General features: G+C 53.4%; 1 protein-coding gene across 4 annotated transcripts in view; it reads left to right on the top strand.

Moving 5' to 3' along the window:
• Window positions 1-2,974: 2,974 nt before the first annotated feature.
• VWCE (von Willebrand factor C and EGF domains) overlaps window positions 2,975-18,819 on the top strand; it is a 29,331-nt gene continuing 13,486 nt past the window's right edge. For 3 of the 4 annotated variants that reach the window (XM_059929747.1, XM_059929745.1, XM_059929748.1), the window contains exons 1-10: window positions 2,975-3,114; window positions 5,936-6,030; window positions 6,152-6,241; window positions 6,572-6,700; window positions 10,380-10,496; window positions 12,865-12,981; window positions 13,877-14,005; window positions 15,241-15,683; window positions 15,766-15,859; window positions 17,092-17,174. In XM_059929747.1, coding sequence (XP_059785730.1) covers window positions 3,005-3,114; window positions 5,936-6,030; window positions 6,152-6,241; window positions 6,572-6,700; window positions 10,380-10,496; window positions 12,865-12,981; window positions 13,877-14,005; window positions 15,241-15,683; window positions 15,766-15,859; window positions 17,092-17,174 — 1,407 coding nt within the window. In that variant the 5' untranslated portion in view covers window positions 2,975-3,004. The remainder of the gene's footprint in view (window positions 3,115-5,935; window positions 6,031-6,151; window positions 6,242-6,571; window positions 6,701-10,379; window positions 10,497-12,864; window positions 12,982-13,876; window positions 14,006-15,240; window positions 15,684-15,765; window positions 15,860-17,091; window positions 17,175-18,819) is intronic. The other variant, XM_059929749.1, reaches the window with a different exon arrangement.

Below are 18,819 nucleotides of genomic sequence, written 5' to 3'. Positions count from 1 at the left end.
TTTCTGAGGGTGGAGGATAAGGGTCTTAGGGGAAAAAATAATCATCTCTCAAAAACCACAGTTTGAACTTGAAACTCAACACTGTGATTTGAATTCTTCAAGTCATGGTTTGAATTGAAAAGGCCTGCCCCCATGCCAGAGACCAGCTTTAATGAGGCAGGCAAGCAACGGTCTCCAGATTGTGATTATTTAAAAAATTTAATCCTAGATGGGAGGATTTGACTATAAGGTGCCACGGTCAGAAAAACAATGTGGTGGGATTATTATTCTGATGCTTTTCAGTGGTCTGACCTGCAGCCACGGAGACCTGCTATGTTCAGTAGAAGGTTATTACTTAACCAGTGGCTTCAGTCTTGACTTTGGAAACTGGAGTCCTTGCAGTTTTTTGTTTCCTACAATCTTGGGTATATTCACTCTGGATTGAATTCCAGCAATCCTTTGGAAACTGATGTTCTACTGCCACACTCCCACATCCCCTCTTAAAACCATTAATCACCTCTCCCAGGGTGAAAGGTTGCCTTTGGAGCTTTGCTACAGCCAGCTGGAATGGCTCCTTTCCATGTAGGCGCTGATGAGCTCGCCTCACTCCAGGCCTCTGCACGAATGGACCTTTGGGAGAATAATAGAAACACTGACTCATCACATGACCATTTGGAAGGGTCACAAGCCAGAGGCCTTCTTTCTACAGCCAACAACAACTTGAATCCTCCGCCCTCGGTGGAGGGTCCCTTTTGTAACTGAGAAGCCACAAGCCACAGAACTGGGGAGGAAACACTGAGGAACTAATAAGCACCCAAACTAGTCCTTGAAGATGAATGATATTAAGTGAGCGACTCTCAGGGTCCAAACTTTGAGAAGCCTCAAGGGCAAACAAGCCAAAAGATAAGAAAAACAGAAAATGGTGAAAACCAAACTAAAGACACAAACTTGATGTGAGGAGCAAGGTGAATGCCATAAGGTCAAAGAAATGGGAAATGAAAGAAATGTCAGGGGCTGTTTAGAAAGTTTCTTTCAAAATTCACTGGTAGGAATTTAGTCTTAAATGTCCTGAGCTCCTCCTCCTGAGGGTAGATGAGGATTTTCTTTAAGCACAAACTTGCATCTCAGTCATTGCAGCTGCCCACTGACCAATATGGAGCAAAGCCTGCCAGAGTTACAGGGGTGAGATATGGAGGGCTTGGGGCACCATAAAGTAGTCGAGTTCAGAATGGAGAAAGCCGAGGTGTGCGGAAGTGTGAGAGAAGATGGCACAAGGAGTGACAGGTGTGTAAAAGGAACCTTGTCCTGTGTAAATGAGTTAAGAACTTGTGGGTAGCTTCTAGGGCCAGGAAGAATGAGTGGTGGTCTATTTGACATTGAGTGGTGGTCTAGGTAGGAATGATAAGGGCAGTGGTGCGATAGATTTTGCGGGCTCAAGTGAAGGAAGGGCTTTGTTTATCCCTACTGAATAATTCAGGGCTAGATTTCTGACTCTGGACCTTGAAGGTGGGCATTGAAGTACTTTGTAAGTGACAGGAATGCAGTCTGAGCGGCAGAGGGGGAAAGTGCACCTTTGGATGTTTGAGATAAAAAGGAAAGATGGCCTGAGGGTCCTTAGGACTCAGAATGGACATAAATATGGAAGTAGCATTCATCTCAAGATAACGGAGGATTTTGGCAACCTACTTGTTGAAAATGTGTTACTTAGACGGGTCAAAACTAACAAGGTGAGATAACAGCCCTAAAGTGAACATCTGCAAAAACTCAACCACACAGGTTAAGGTAAGGAGATCGGCTTAGTAGCTTGTGTTTAATAACAAAGACATGACAACAAAAAGCATCTGAGGCTTCCCTTTACTGTAAACTTTGTTATGAACTAACAGCATCATGGGGTTGCCAGAAAAGCCAGGTAATATTAGACTGTGTTGATAGAAGTATGGCATCTGGAAGGAAGGAGGCAAGAGTCCAGACCACTGTTGGCACACCATGTTCATTTGTGGCCACCAGTGTTAAGGACCTTAGTGACAGGCTGAGGTACCCAGTGGGGACTGCAGAGGTAGAACCAAAGGAACTGGGGTTATTCAACCGGGAAGAAAAAACACTTCCTAACAAATGGAGTTATTCAAAATTGGATTGGGCTGCCTTTTGATAGGTCTTCATCCCTGGAAGTGTTTAAGCAAAAGCTTGACTGATGGGGTCTAGGCGGCTAGGGAAGGTACCTGGCACAGAGCTGAAGGTAGAATTTAGTCAACCTTTCAGCTTTCTCCCAGCTGGATGATCCTGATTTTCATCCGCCACCTGCTCACCACTTCCCTGCCTACCATCCCTGACTGTGGCCTGAGGCAGCTGCAGAAGGGGACAAGGAGGAATCTGTGGGTTCAAGACTGTCTAGTGCCCCCTGACCAGGGAGCAGGTGGACCCACTGACCGGCGCACCCAGGGTTAGGGTGCAGACCTGTTGGCAGGCTGGGGGCCGGCCTAGAAGTGCTCAGCAGCGAAACGACCCAGCGTCCCACGTTGTACAGCACAGTCATCTCGGGATCCACCTAGACCAGCAATGACCGGGGCGCGCAGCCTCCTGCTCCAGCCTTGTTCCCGGAGTCCCTTTCCTCTCCGGGCCTCAGTCTGACGCCCAGAGCCCGTCGCAGGAAGCCGACTCCCAAACCCGGGCAGGGGGTGTGGGCCGAGGACGAAACCCCGCCCCCAGGGGTCCCTGATCTTTGCCCCCGCCCCGGGCTCCGCGCCTCCCCTGATGGCCACCGGCTGGCGGGCGGTCGCCTTTGCCTTTTGTGTGTTTTCGTTCCGAGGTGCCAGAGACCCCCCGCCCAGCCGTCCGCCGCGTCCCCTCGCGGCCCCGTGCCCCTCCTCTCGGCGTCCCCAGCCCCCCTGCTCGGCTCCGCGTGCCAGCTCGGGGCTCGCTGGTTCGCTCCCCGCGGCGCCAGGAGGAGGGGCGAGGGCCGGCAACCCCCTCCCCCGCGCGCGGCGCCAGAGCCTAGCCGAGCCGGGGGGACCCGCCGCCGCCGGTCATGTGGGCCGGACTGCTCCTCCGGGCCGCCTGCGTCGCGCTCCTGCTGCCGGGGACCCCGGCCCGCGGCTACACCGGGAGGAAGACGCCCGGGCACTTCGGGGCCGAGAGGTAAGCGCCCCGCGCCCCTCCCCTGCCCCTCCGCGGGAGCGCTACCGGCGCGGTGCGGGGAGGCGCGGAGGGGCGTCCCGGAGCTGCGGGTCGGGGCGCCCCCCTGGGCCACTGTCCGCGCGCGGGCGCAGCCCAGGAGGTCCGGACAAAGGGACAGCAGCTTGTGCTCTGGGCGGGTGCCCGTTCTGCGCCCCTGGTCGCGGCTGTCCTGATTGGGATCTGGCCGGGGGAACGGAGATCCAGGCGCTAGGTGAGCCGCTCTGAGTCCCGTGGAGCCCCGACCCCTGGCGAAGGGACCCCGGGACGTGCCACCTGGTCTCCGGACTGGCTGGCTTTCGCTCCCGAACGTGCCCGTGGCTCTGCCTAGACAGTGCCTGGCCTGCCTCGCGGCTCTGGCCGCTCTGAGGCTGGGGGCTTTCCCTGTGTCCAGGCTCTGCGCACGCCGTGGACCTTGTAGCCGCCGGGGTCTCTCTGGGTTATGTTTCGGTTTCCGCCTGTGTGTGCGCGCGGTCGGGGGTTGGGTGTTTTGCCCCTTTGCTCTTTCCCGATTGATGTCGCCCTCCCCTAGCGTTTCCTCCCGGCGGAGGCCGGGCCGCCGCGGGCCGAGCGCGTGTGTGCGTGATGCTCCGAGCGAGGGAACACGGTGTCAGCGGGCGGCCTGGCCCGCGGCCACGGCCTCGGGGGCGCGCAGGGGGGCGGCCCCGCCAGGCTCGCAACTCGCACGTGTGTTCCGCAGCCACCGCCAGTTCCTGCTCAGATCTGCCCGGCTCCGCGGCGTGTCAGAGCCTTCCTGCCTGCCACCTGTCCCCCGTCACCGCCCGCCCTAGGCTCCTTGGGGCGCTCTGGCGGGGTCTCGGCCCCTGCCCACCTGAGGGTGAGGTTCCACCAGCCTCCCGGGAATCCTTCCATCTGCCGCTTTGGTGGCACTCCTGTCCCTTTGAGACCCCCATCTGAGGAGTAGGAGCTGCCGGCTTCTCCTTCCCAGGCTGCTGCCCTAATCGCTCCAGCGAGGGCAGCGGGTGAGACATCCCTGCTGCATCCCCCACCCCCTTCCAGGGCCCCTTCTTCTGTGATGACTTCAGAGAGTGAAAAGGCTCTTGGAGGCTCCAGGGACAGTTTTCTGCAGACGTTTCTGTTTTGCCATGTGCCCTGAGTTTCCCTTTCTAGAATATTTGTCACTTTTGACACAGATTATTCTCCCGCAGAGCAGACTGGGTCTTTCCATTCACGTCCCCAGTGCCTGCTGCCGTGCCTGGCACATCACGGGTGCTCTATAGACTGCCTGACTGGCAGTATCAGCTTCCAAACACGGGTAGAACACAGCTGGGAAGGGTTTTCTTCTTCTTTTTCTTTTTTTTAAAAAAATTAATTAATTAATTTATTTTTGGCTGCATTGAGTCTTTGTTGCTGCGCGCGGGGGCTACTCTTTGTTGTGGTGCCCAGGCTTCTCATTGCGGTGGCTTCTCTTGTTGTAGAGCACTGGCTCAAGGAGCTCGGGCTTCAGTAGTTGTGGCATGCGGGCTCGGTAGTTGTGGCTTGCGGGCTCTAGAGCGCAGGCTCAGTAGTTGTGGCCCACAGGCTTGGTTGCTCCGTGGCATGTGGGATCTTCCTGGACCAGGGCTCGAACCCGTGTCCCCTGCATGGGCAGGTGGATTCTTAACCACTGTGCCACCACGGAAGTCTCTGGGAAGGGTTTTCTTGTCCCTATTCTTTTGCAGCAGGATTCCCAGTTCAAACCAGGCTGGACTTCATCATCCTCTGCCCAGCCCATCCCAGAACCAGTTCTAGTCATCGTCTCTGTCCCCCTCCAGGCCTGAGCACATGCAGCTCCTGTCTAGAACATTCCTCCATTCTCACCGGCTTCTCCTATTCTCTCTCCAGCCTCAGCCTAGGAAACCTCCCCTGAGCTCCTTGGGCCTCCATAGCCTGTAACGTTCTGGCACTTGTCACGCTATGTTGTTATACCTGGTTCCTTGTCCGCCCCTTGAAGGTGGGGAAAGTGGCTTGTTCGTGGCTGGACTGCCTCCCCCAGTCTCGAGCACACTGGATTCCCCTTCACTCTTTTGGACAGCTCACCAGTGCCCCCTCCCCCATCCCAGAGATGTCACCTGGGGAATGACTTCTCTCCAGCTCCCCCCTTTCTCTTTTCTGTTGGCTTCCCTTCTCAACCTTTCCCTCAACAGCCATTTATTAAGCACCTATGATGTGCCAGGCGCTACCCTTGCTGCGGAGTTGAAGAAAATAGATGAAGCCCCTGTCCTCAGGGAGTGGTAGGGGAGCCAGGCAATGAACAAATCAACAAACTAATAAGTAATTTAATGTCCCAGGAAGTAAGTGTTATGAAGCAGAATAAAGCAAGGTAAGGGTGGACAAGTAGGGCCTCTCTGAGAAGGTGACATAAGCAGAGAGACCTTTTACAGGAGTGGGGGAGCTGTGTGTGTCTGGGGAAGAACCTTCCTGACAGAGGGGACTGCAAGTGCAAAGGCCCTGAGGCAGCCATCCCTGCGGCTCTTCATCCATTGCTGTCTTCTATCCTCAGCTCTTAGACCCTCTTTGCTCTGTGTCCATGGGGCAGGCATCTGTAGGAGACTAGTGTCTGTTCTCTTATACCTTTGTCTTTGTCCTGCCTCCAGAAGGGACTGACTGTCTGAGTCATTTTTCTATGGAAACTTCCCATTGTCCTCCCGGGGAGTGGGAGTGGAGGAGGTCTCCAGAACTGTTTGTTGACTGACGTACTGACTGGCTGGGAGGCTTTCACTGCCCAGTAGGTGAATCCTCCCCTTGGTACAGAATGTGGAAGGTGCTCTCTCCTCTCTTGCAGACGCCGGCTGGGCCCCCACGTCTGCCTTTCGGGGTTCGGGAGTGGCTGCTGCCCTGGCTGGGCGCCCTCCATGGGCAGTGGACACTGCACCCTTCGTAAGTGCCTGTCCCCGTGCCCCAAACATCCTCCACAGCAGGGCGCTCATTCCCTGGGCTTGCCTGAGGGACAGACTGGGGGCCCCAGTCCCCACTCCCTCGCCTGTCTTTATCCTCTCAGCCCTCTGCTCCTTTGGCTGCGGGAGTGGCATCTGCATCGCTCCCAATGTCTGCTCCTGCCAGGATGGAGAGCAAGGGCCCACCTGCCCAGGTAACTGGGGGCGGGCAATGGCTGATGGGAAGAACTCTATTTACACTGAGAATGTGCCAGGCACTGGGCAATTGTGCCCTAGCATATCATTTTCAAACAACCCTATTAGGTAGACATTCTCATTCCCATTTTATAGATGATGAAACCGAGGCACAGAAGCTAGTGTCTCGCCCAGGGTTACATGGCCAGCAAGTGGCAGAGCTGAATTTAAACTCAGGCCTGTTTGCCTCCAGAGCCCCCTTCCCAGCAGAATTTAGGAGGAGCCGGGGAAGGCGGGGGCGGCTGGGACTGTGGAGTGGCGCATGCTCACAGGTGCGGTGCCTGTTTCAGAAGCCCACGGACCCTGTGGGGAGTACGGCTGTGACCTCACCTGTAACCATGGTGGCTGTCAGGAGGTGGCCCGAGTGTGCCCCGTGGGCTTCTCGATGACAGAGACAGCTATCGGCATCAGGTGTACTGGTGAGAGGCGTGGGAGCAGCGAGGAGGGGGCGGGCGGGAATGAGGTCTCTTCCCTGTCCTCCCAGGATGGTCTCCGGAGAGATGCCAGAGCAAAGCTGAGCCACGAGCAGCTCTGAAGTGTAAGAGTGGGCAGGCAGGCAGGCAGGCAAACACAAGAAATATGCCCCTTCTGCTATCTCACAAATACTTATTGAGCACACCTCATGGACCGGGGACTGAGCTGGGGCTGGGGTTACGAGGGCAGTCCCTGCTCTTATGTTACTTCAGAATGTGAGGCAGGGAGACAAGTTAAGGACAATGACAGTCCCCCCATAATGGGGCCATCACCTGTGGAGTGCACAGTGCCAGGGCCCACAGGGGCACAGGGAACCGGACTGGAGGTGGGCTTGACCGCAAAAAGCCTCCCTCAGGAAAGTGACATTTGAAATATGAGCCAAGAGAAACTCAATAGTTATTTTGTAAAAGTATTATTGGTTCACGATTTTAAAAATTTCCTATGCACAGTCTGTTACTGTCCCCAGAGGCAGCCACGGTGACCAGTTTCTTACCTATCTTTCCAGAGAGCTTGAAAGCCTTTTTAAATTTTTTTAATTTGGATTTTGTAAAAATAACCTTTCTTCCCCTGAATATAAAAGTAAAAAATAACTTCTTTTGGAACATTTGGAAAGTACAAGAAGGGTAGAAAGGTGAAAATAAACCTGTCCCAGAAGTCCCTACCCAGAGATATTTGTTACTAAAATGAAGTTATTTTTTTTCCCTGCCCTGTCCCCTGGGTGTGTAGGTGTTTGTGAGTGTGTATGACTGTGGGTATATGTGTGTCAGGCATGCCTATCTGTCTGTTTTATAAAATTGGGATCATACCTTATCTATAGTTTTCGTTCATTATTTTTCTCACTTAACTTTGTCTTGGGAGTAGGAAATAGTCCTTATAACATCATTTTTTTTTTCAGATAATCTATTATAGGTTTATTTAGAACTTAATTCTCACCTTGAGTATGCAAAATACAAACTCCACAAAATGTTCATTTTTTTACTTTGTAGTTTACAAATATACAAAATAGATGTTTGCTTAAATTTATATTACATATTTATTAGGGCAAGGAACTATATAGAAAAAAACATTTGTTCTGCTTAAGGCATACTTGGGAATAAACCATTGTACAAATTATTGCACATCTGAAACCACAGTGCATAACAGACTGTCTGCATAAAAAGGTTAAAGTAAACCATGTGTATTTACCCGACTTAGGTCATAAATGTAGATCGGAAGACAAAAATAGATTTTCCTTGTCAAAGTATGCAGCAGTTTGAGAACTTTGGCCTCATTTGGTACCTTTAGAACCAGGACTCACCAAGCACCATCGTTTAGGCTATTAAAACACATTTTCTGTACCTGAATTTCTTCCTCTTCTTCTAAGATCGTAATAATGGCTTTCAGAAGGCAAAGAGAATACAAGGTGATCTTTATGCTTATATTGCATCGAAACAATTCAAGGGATTCTGGTCTTCCCTCCCCCCAACTCACGGATCTAATTTATACCCTGATATCCACAACTTCCAGTCACCCCCTTGGCGTTTTGTAAGTCCAGGAATATATATTCAAGTTGGATTTAGAATTGGAATGATAGAAGATCCAGTCAGAGACCCCATATGTGCTTTGTTGTTTGATTTCCTCATGTCTCCTGATCATCCGTTCACAAGTTGATTTGTTGGGAACTTGACCATGATTGTAGTGCTTTCCGGCTGGGTTCCTCCCCTCACCGGGAAGACAGTGTGAAAGGTAAAAAATACTGAATTCTCATCTGGCAGTGTGGGCCATATCCACTGTTTGGGGATTTTAAAGTGCCTCTTCATGTGTAAGGCAAGGTGGTCCGACCTCGAAAATGCCCGGTCGCGCTAATGGCACTGGGAGGGGCGGTGCCCAGTGTGTTTGCCGTAGTGCCTGGTCAGTTCATCTGAGCAGGCAGATTTCCACCCACGGCCGTCCTAGTCACAGTGGTAAGGTTTCTCACCTGTGTGGGTTCGCAGGTGTGCCTTGAGATGAGAACTTTTCTGGGGCCACGACCTTCTCACCCTCTTTGGCTTGGGCTCCTCCAGCATGCAGGAACCGGGTGGCATGAGCTCTTGGTAATGGAGTGGTGGGACCTGCGGCTGCATCTGGTGGGGCAGGAAGGGAGGGTAGTTGGGCCCGGGTTGGGGATGGAAGCCTGGGGGTAGTGGCAGGGCAGGATGACAGTCCCTGCTGCTCAGCATACAACATCATTTTGAACGGCTGCAGATGTAGCTGCTATAATCTAAGTACCCAGTTCTGTGCTATCCATCCTTAGCTTGTCTGCAGTGTTTCACTGCTACAAATAATGCTGCGATAAAGAGGCTTCTTGTCAGCCCCTCTGACTATTCCCAGAAAGAGAACTATTGGGTCAAGGGTCCCATGAAGGAGTTTTGGTGCTCTCCCCCCCAGCCCCTTCCAGAAGGTTGAAGTACTTTGCAGACACACTTCTCATTGCAGAGGCAAACTGGACCAAGGAAAAGCCAGAGACCAATGTCAAAGCAAGTGCAGGGAAGTGGGGCCCTGGCCACCATCACAAGGGGCCCAGTGGGATCGGGTGAATCAGGGTGGGCTTCTTAGAAGTGGTGGGTGTGGTCCCAAAGGTACCTGCTGTGGGAAGAGCAAGAAAGGAGAATGGAGGTGACCAGCAGGCATGGGGGCCAGGGGGTGGGAGGGAGGCTCAAGTGGGCAGAGTAGACTGGAGTGGGCGGAGCTGACCTCATAGGTCCTTAAGGTTCTGAGATAGGAAGGGCTGCCTTGAAGATCTGTCTCCCAGCCCCCCTCCCCCCTCAGGCCTGAACCTCCCTAAAGCACTACTTGGATCCAGTCACCCCACCCTGGGCAGAAGCCTCAGGACTCCTTTGCGCTCTATCGCTGAGCCTTTACCCACCACCTCTCCAGCTCAGCCTCACACTGCCCCGACGGGAACCTGAGCTTCAGCCAGACTGGGCCCCCGGCGGTCCCTGTGCTTCCCGGAAGCTTCTCAGACACTCTCCACTCTGTGGGCCCCCCTCCTGATGCCTCTTGGTCCTCTCAGCCCACCTCTCTTCCAGCACACACCTGCCGTGGCCGGGCAGTCCTTGGTAGGGCGCATACCGCCGGCCGCACGCGGGCCTCTCGTGGCTGTGTGTCGTGGCTGTGTGTCGTGGCTGTGTGTCGTGGCTGTGTGTCGTGGCTCCTATGTTCTCAGGCTGCAGCCATCTGGAGAGTCAGCACTGTGTCTTAGTGACATTTGTGTCCTCGGCAGCCCCCCTTCCAGGTCTGCTGCATGCAGGCGGTGCTCAATAAGCATTTAAGGGAATTTAATCAGCCTTCCTGCCCACTCCCCCTGCCCTTTCGGGGTTACCCTGCAGGTGGGACCATTGGAAATAGTTCTGTCTCAGCCAGCCTCTCCGTCGTCTGTTCTGCGTGGGTCAAAAAGAGACCTGGCCCCTCGGCCTCTTCTTTCTGGGGGCATCCCTAAAGCTGTATGACTAACCTGGTGCCTTCTTTCTTCCTGGGGTGGGGGTGGGTTCCACCCTGCTGAGGGCAGGCCCTGTGTGGGCACAGGGTCCTCGTGGGGTGCATATTCTCCCCACACCCGAACCACGTTCAGCATGAGCTATGCAAGAGTGTTTCCTCGCTCCCCAGACATCGATGAATGTTTAAGCTCCTCTTGTGAGGGCCACTGCGTGAACACGGAAGGCGGGTTCGTGTGCGAGTGTGGGCCAGGCATGCAGCTGTCTGCTGACCGCCACAGCTGCCAAGGTGAGTGGCTCTGGAAGGGGTAATGGTGGTGCCGTCGCCACCGCTGCTAGGCTCTGATGCTGAACTCACGGCCCTGCCAGGCCCAACGCGTGCTCTCCAGGCATGATTGCGTTTCACTTTCACCACAGTCCTCTGAGGGAGATGCTGTTCTCATCCTCACATTCTGGATGAGGCTTGCCCAAGGCCATTCTGTCAGTAGGAGGAGAAGGAGTCGGCTTGCATGCGGGCACGTCTGACGCTAGGGCCTTTGCTCCGGACCACGACTCAGTAGAAACTGCTGCTGCCATCACTGTAGGGTAGGGGGGTGGTGGGGGTGAGGGAGAGGCCGAGGGGAGGGCTAGGGTCAGGAGAGCAGACTAACCGGAGGGAGGAGGCCGCTGAGCTGGGGGAGGGCTGAGGGGACGGGTGACACGTCCCGGGGGCTCTGTGGGAGAGCCGTACTGTGAGAGTCACCTCAGCCACCTGCCCTGGTACTGGGCCAGGCCCTGGAGACACACAGCCAGTAAGAAAACATCCTGCCCTCCAGCGACCTCCCCACTTCCCCCACCCCCGGTCTGGTGGGAGGGGAAGAACAATGAGGTTGGGTCGAGGGGCTAAGTGCTGTGGGAACCCAGGGAAGAGAAGGAATCTTTCCAACTAAGTGAACAGGATGAGCGAGACCTTTTAAAATAATTACTCATTCCTTAAAAATGATTTTTATTTACAGAAATTATGTCAGAAAACATTCTCTCTTTAACAAGGCAGCTAAGACAGAAGCTCCCCTTGATACTGTGGTATCATTTTCTGGGTGTTTGAAATTTTCATAAATTATTTTAAAAGTTTTAAAAGTCATGGCACTAGCCCCAGACCGTCTCTCCCACTCCCAACCTCTATGCTCCCTAGAGAATAGCCCTGGTGTCAGTATCTGCTTGGGCTGCTATAACAAAATACCACAAACTGGGTGGCTTAAACAACAAAAATTTATTCTCACAGTTCTGGAGGCTGGGAAGTACAAGATCACAGTGTTGGCCCACTCAGTTACTGGTGAGGGCTCTCTTCCTGCCTTGCAGACAGCTACCTTCTCTTTGTGTCCTCACAAGGCAGAGAGAGAGCAAGCTCTCTCATGGCTCTTCTTCTAAGGGCACTAATCCCATCATGAGAGCCCCACCCTCAAGACCTCATCCAAACCTAATTACGTCCCAAAGGCCCCACCTCCTAATATCATCACATTGGGGGTTAGGGCTTCCATTTATGAATTTGGAGGGAATGCAGTTCATCGATAGCACTTAGTTATCAATCTGATGAGTGCCCTGCCTGCCTCTCCCCAGTATGTGTACATACACACATGTGCACTTACAGAGGTATGATGATAAGAGATGGGTGGCTAACAGTTGTTGAACTCCTGTATTCCCGGCACCATGCTAAGCATTTAACATGCATTTTCTCAATTTCATCCTCAAAATTGTCCTATGAAGTTGGTACTGTTTAGTTCCATTTTCCTGATAGGAATACTGAGGCTTAAAGAAGTTAACTTTCTCAAGATCACATTAGAGCTTCGATGTGAACCCAGTCATTCTTCTGCCTGCTTTCTTCCCTTCAACAATCTGTCATGAAAATCTCTTCACATCAGGGTCAATAGACTTGCTTTATTCTTTTCAGCTTCTGCCTGGTACTCTGCAGTGCAGATATCCCATAGTTTACTAACTCTTCTCTTATTGATGAACATGCAGATCGTTTCCAGCTTTTTCCCAATTTCAAACAATGGCTTGGGGAAGCTTTGACAGAGGAGGTAGTTTAGAAGCTGAGTTTCGATGTATGAGTAGGAGTTTTCCAGCCAGACAAGATGGGAAGGCATTCCAAGCAGATAGGAGAACATGGGCAAAGGGGGAGGGCCACAAGAGCATGGTGCCTTTGGAAGATGGCAAGAATTTGGGCCAGAGTAAAGGTGAGGGGCAAGGAGAGAGGTGGGAAAGGCAGCCCAGGACTCGTGAGCTATGGTGCTGCATTGGTGCTTGTGGGAGCCTTGGAGGGATTTTAAGCAGAAAGTGGCCTGATCAGAGGTGCCCTTTGGTCAGAATATCCTGGGGGCTCTGTAGAGGGTGGCTTGGGAGGAGCACAGGGAGGGGCAGAGAGACACACAAGGCTGTTGTTATCCTCTAGACCAGAGACAAAGCCCAGGGCACCTGGGCTAGGGTATGGCAGTGAGGGTAGAGAGAAGTGGGCTGGTCCAGGGAGGACTTAGGAGTTGATAGACTGAATGTGGGTGGTGAGAAGGAGAGGGGTTAAGAGTCGGGTAGGGGATAGTGATGAGAGAGGTAGGTAGAGAGGACCACATATTTCCAAAACTCTACGGGGAAATGAGCTCCAGCTGTGTCCTGTTCCCTTCCAGACACTGATGAATGCCTTGGGACCCCCTGCCAGCAGAGATGTAAAAACAGCATTGGCAGCTACAGGTGTTCCTGTAGAACTGGCTTCCATCTCCACGGCAACCGGCACTCCTGTGTAGGTAAGGCAGGGGACCCTGTTGTCTTCACACTTAGGCTGCCAATCAGGAAGACGGACAGGGCGAGCCCAGGGACAGGGAAAGGTCAACAGTCCGGACCTCCTGGTTCCCTGGAGCCTGCAAGCGCTTGAGCCTTTGCTCAGAGCCTGCCTTTCCCTGGGGTTGGCGTGGCTCCTAATGGAAGACCCCGTCTTGGACTTTTCCTGGCCACATGCCACTTTCATCCTGTTATGTTTCTCTTCCACCCTCTCCCAGATACACCCCAAGGATTCCTCTCTGCTCACCCATTTTCTTGGCTGCCTTTGCTCCCCTTGGTAAATAAAGCACGTTATGTCTTGGTTCCTCTGGTTTAGAAGGAGACCCCTGTTTTCTCAGCCCATTGCAGAAATTTCCAGAAAGGGATTGGCATGTTTGGCTTGAGCTTGGCTCATGGGTTGAAGGTGGGGTCCCATGGGCCTGAAAAGAGACCTTGTTCTAGCAGAGTTGGGTGTTTGTCCTGAAGCCTGCCCTGAGCAGTGTGGTGATTTTTGAGACTCTTTTTTCAGAAGGGCCCATAGCACCCGATGCCCGACAGTGGGTTGGTGGAAGGTTTGGAGATGAGATTCCCAGTGGGGCCCATGCCCACCAGCCAACACTTAATCATTGCTGCACAGTGCTGGAGTATGAGCCACTGGTGCATCCATTAAATGCCTACTGGATGTATGAACCTTCCAAGGAGACGAGCACTAGATTTCAGCCCCATTCCCAGACATCTGAGTCACATTGGCACCCTGGGGCAGGGAAGGACCCCATAAGAACATGGCAGGGAGACTCCCCCAGCCTTTTGGGGTAAGGGATGGGGGAAGAAGGACTCGGTAGCCCCGATAAGGCAGCCGTCGGTAGCGAGGCTCTCCCGCAGATGTAAACGAGTGTCGGAGGCCACTGGAGAGGCGGGTCTGTCACCATTCTTGCCATAACACCGTGGGCAGCTTCCTGTGCACCTGCCAACCTGGCTTCAGGCTCCGAGCTGACCGAGTGTCCTGTGAAGGTGAGCGCTGGGCCCCGCCCCCCGGTCCCAGGCCCCGCCCCCTGGCCCCAGGCCCCACCCTCCCGGAGCGGGCCCTCTTCCTTCCCCCTGAACTTTTTTTCAGTTCATCTCGTTTGTTATTTCCAACATCCCCCTTTCATCCTTTGTGTCTTCTTCCACTTCTTTATCCATTCTTTTATTTTCCTTTCACTGTTTCCCCAGCCCTACTGTTTCCTCCCAAATAGTAAAAGGAAAAAACAACAACAACAACAACAAAAAACAATGATAGAGGAGCATGTGACGTAGGAGTCCCAGTAACCTGGGCTCCCAGGGGCACTTTGGACGGTGTGGTGTCAGATCTCTGCCATGATTTAACAGCGTGCGTGTAAACGTCCATATAATGTCGTGTCAACACCGACGGCATTCTTTCTAGTCCAGGGCCAGTTTTCCAGCGTGTAATCGCCCGCGATGGTCTGAGCTCAGCCACCCCGTTTCCCCCTCCCAGCCCAACCTGTTTTCTCCCCGTCTCACTCTGGTTTGTGACTCTCTTCCTTTTTCCTATCTCTCACCCTTGCCCCTCATCTGCCTCCTTTGCCGCCCTCTTGTTTTCGGACTCTCTCTCTCTCTCTTTCTGTCTTTCAGACTGTTGGGCAGTTGGTGTCCATCTGCAGGGAGAATGTGCACTGTTCCTAAGTGTGTGTGTGCGAGTGTGTGTGTGTCTCAGGGGAGACATCCTCTTGGAAGCTGGCCTGTCTGCCATGGGCCCAGAGAGGACACTGGGCTCTTCCTCCCCCTGAGCCTCAGCCTCTCCTCCTGGGAAGCCACATCTGGATGGGAGAGTAGGGGACACACTCCTGACTTGTCAGGAATAGGGAAGGGTCACTCCCAGGTCGGATCCCTGAGGGCTTAGAGAAGGTCTGCCTGGTTCAGGAAAACCCGAGTCTCCTTTGTGGCCAGCGAGGAAGGGAAGGGAGAAGACGCTGATTTTGCTGCATCTGAAGCAGCTGGACCTCCCGCACCACCAGCTTGTAACTTCGGGCTGCTCGTGGTACTTTTTCATCAATCTTCTCCCGTGATCGTCACCGCAGCCCCATTAGTTTGAGGTTGAACTGGTGGTATTAGATCTATCATGTTGATGAAGAAACTGGCCCAGAGGCGTTCAGTGATTTGTGGTGGTGGGCCTGAGTCCACGCCCCTCGAATCTCACCTCCCGCCCCTGCTGCCTCCCTGCAGACGCCTCTGTGTTTCCGTTTCAGCTTTCCCCAAAGCCGTGCTGGCCCCATCTGCCATCCTGCAGCCCCTGAAGCACCCCCCTAAGATGCTACTGCTGCTTCCAGAGGCAGGCCGGCCCGCCCTCTCCCCAGGGCACAGCCCTCCTTCTGGGGCTCCAGGACCCCCAACTGGAGTCAGGACCACACGACTGCCATCTCCCACACCTGCACTGCCCACGGCCTCTGCTTCTGCCCTGACGCAGCTGCTGTCCACCCCAGTGGCCACCCCAGTGCCTAGTCCCTCTCTGTTGGGGACCCTCAGACCTCCCTCACAAATCCAGGAGAAGGTGGTGGTGACCCCTTCCTTGCCCAGGGGCCCTGAGGCCACACAGCTGGCACCAGGGCCCTCTGCCTGTTGGCACCTGGGAGCCATGCATGAGTCCGGGAGCCGCTGGACAGAGCCTGGCTGTTCCCAGTGCTGGTGCGAGGTGGGTGTGAGGGGTCCTCCGGGCTTCCCTGGTCTGGTGTCTGGGGCATTGTGGTGGCTGGAACTCCAGTTTCTGCTTCTAGGATGGGGAGGTGACCTGTGAAAAGGTGACGTGTGAAGCTGCTTGTTCTCACCCGGTTCCCTCCGGAGATGGGGGATGCTGCCCATTGTGTACAGGTGGGAGCCGGTCTGGGGAAGGCTGTGAGTTTCTCACATGGTACTGCCTCTTCCCTTTCCGAGCCTTTCTGCAGCTGAAAGGCTGTTCTCCAACTTCCGTGTGTCACCTGAAGGGTGATCCCTGGGCCCAGCCCCCAGAGCTTCTGATTTAGCAGGTGCTTGGTAAGGCCCGGGAATTTGCATTTCTAACAAGTTCCCAGGTGACGTTGAGGCTGCTGCTTCGGGGACCACACTTTGAGAACCACTGGTCTGTGCTCTCAAGGGGAACTTCTGACCTTCCGGGGATCCTTTTTGGGCTTCGTTCTTTCATTTATTCCTTCATTCAGCAAGTTTCTCCAGACCCACTCTGCAGTCCCCTCCCCTGCCCCAGTCCCCCTCCTACTGCAGGAGGAGTAATCGTTTATAAATTCTACCCCTTTTCTGATTCCCTCCCACAATCTACTGACCATTTTTCATTTGCTTCCCATTGCTGTTAGGATAAAGACCTCAAATCTTAACAAGTCCTTCAGCAGAGCTCCTTAACACGCACCCTGCACGTGAATCGCTGGGAATCTTGTTAAAATGCAGATTCTCATTCAGTAGATGTGGGGAGGGGCCTGAGCGGCTACATTTCTATGAAGCTCCTGGTGGTCAGATGCTGAGGTTGCTGCACTTTGAGCAGCAGTGGAAAAGTCTTCCTAAGGGTTAAAATGAAAATGCAACTTAACTGATTTTCTTAATGATAATTGTGATCTTTCACTGTGTCCCTACTGTGTACTAAGCCCTGAGTGTAAATTGCTGTGTACATTACATCTGAGGTTGTGCATCCTTCCAAGTCCCCTGCAGGGCATGTGGTGGTAGTATTTCCATTTTACAGTAAAGAAACTGAGTCCCAGAGAGGTTGAGTGACATGTCCAGGTCCAAGGCCACTCAGGTGACAGGCCAGTTTTGGAACCTGGGGCTGTCTGGCTGCCTTTCCTGCCTTATGGGAATAAAATGCCATGCTTTCAACACAGTTCTGGGTTTATCAGACATAAATGGGACCCTCCCAGGGCACCCTGTGTGGGTGTCTCCTGTAGTTCTCCAGGGGTCTTGGGACCACACCGTTCTGAGTACCTAGATCTGTCACTCCTGGGGCATCCGAGCCAGTGAGAGAAGGTTCCAGGTACATTATGCCTGGAAAAGTAATGAGACCTCAAGCTTCCTCTACTTTGAAGAGGTCTGATGCCTCCACTCCTGTTTGTCTTTCAAAGGCTGTTTTCACAGTGGCGTCATCCGGGCTGAAGGGGACGTGTTTTCACCTCCCAACCAGAACTGCACTGTCTGTGTCTGTCTGGTGAGTATCACAAGATCCCTGAAGCCTCGCCGGTGTTTTCTTAACCTTTGGGGGTTTTAGAGGAAGGGGGAAAGACCGGATGTTAAAGGTGAGCTCGTTGAATGGAGGGAGAGTTCTCAGGTTGTGGATTTTGGTCGGAACCTGTGGAATTTAAAAGCGTGGGGGATGGGAAACCTGTAGTCTGAGGAGTCAGGGAGGCTTTTGCTGAGCAGAAAAGAGCCAACAGGCAAACAGGGTCCATCTGTCTAGTAAGGGGAGGGGATGAAACTCCCTCGGAAACTTCCTACCAGGGAGGCAGTTTTTCTCTCCAGGCAAAATATTTGCCGGCACAATAAAGGTAGCCGCATTGGGAGGGAGAAGGCTCATTACCAGACTCAGCTTGTTAAGAGTATTTTGCTTGAGGCAAATTCACTCCTCCAAGAATAGTTATTAAGTTCCTACCATGTGCCAGACCCAGCCAGAGGCTGTCCCTTGGATTGGATCATGAGCCCCCCCCCCCCGGTGCATACCAGGAAGGGGCTTGGTGTTTTCCATCTAGCTCCTCACCCGAGGCTCCTGGCGGCTCTTCAGGGTCGGCTTTGCAGTCCCCATTCTACAGGTGAAAAGACTGAGTCTGGGAGGTGGCAGAGCTGGGATTTGAGCCGCGGTCTGTCTGCTTCCAAAGCCCAGGCTCTGCCCACCAACCCTCACTGCCTCTCATCATCTTTAAAAGCAGCCCTGGTCTGGCAGTGATGGCAGAAGCTGTAATGTAAAGGCGGGGCGGGGGGGCGGGGCACGTAGATTGCTACCGCCACCCTTATTGAGCCCTTCCTGTGCGCCACACTTGTGAAGTGGCCAAGCGCTTTCGTGCCTGATCACATTTCACTCAATCCTCAGCAACCCCAGCAGAGGTGCCCTTTCCAGCTCATCTCACAGATAGGGAGACGGAGGCTCAGAGAGGTGATATACTTTGCCCAAAGTCACACGACTTGGAGGAGCAGACCCTGGACCTCAGGTCTGGCTGACTCCAAAGTCGGGGGCTTTTTTGTCTTAACTTCAATTTTTTAAAAATTGAGTTTTAAATTTAACTCCTTGGCCGGTATTAGTCACTTGGTTCAAAACTCAGATGCTCGGGAAGGTGTCTCTGGTGGAGTAACCTCTGTTCTCCACTTCTCAGCATCCTTCCAGAGCTTCTGTATGCCATGGGAGGGAATGCCATGGTGGGGGCCATGCCATGGGGGGCAGTGCCATGGGAGGCTAGGCTCGTCCATTTTCACGAGGAAGGCAGCGTGCCCTGCTCTCTGGTCTGCCCCTTGTCTTGGAAAGGGGGATGTTGGAAACTACACCATAATAAACCCTGGTACTGGGTCCCAGCACAGTATCCTTGTGTGACCATGGTGGCATTTAAAGGTCTTGGATGGCTTCCCTTTTTTTTTTTTTTTTTTAAATATTTATTTATTTGGCTGCGCTGGGTCTTAGTTGTGGCATGCGGGATCTTCGTTGCGACATGCGGGATCTAGCCCTGACCAGGGATCGAACCGGGGCCCCCTGCATTGGGAGTGTGGAGTCTTAACTACTGGACCAACAGGGAAGTCCCAGGATAGCTTCCTTTAGGAGGCTTTCATGTGGGACAGGAATCCTGGGGGTGGTGTGAAATAGGGAACAA

Source organism: Balaenoptera ricei, chromosome 8 (genome assembly GCF_028023285.1).
Source record: "Balaenoptera ricei isolate mBalRic1 chromosome 8, mBalRic1.hap2, whole genome shotgun sequence".
Lineage (NCBI taxonomy): Eukaryota > Metazoa > Chordata > Mammalia > Artiodactyla > Balaenopteridae > Balaenoptera > Balaenoptera ricei.
This window is presented reverse-complemented; position numbering and strand designations above follow the sequence as displayed.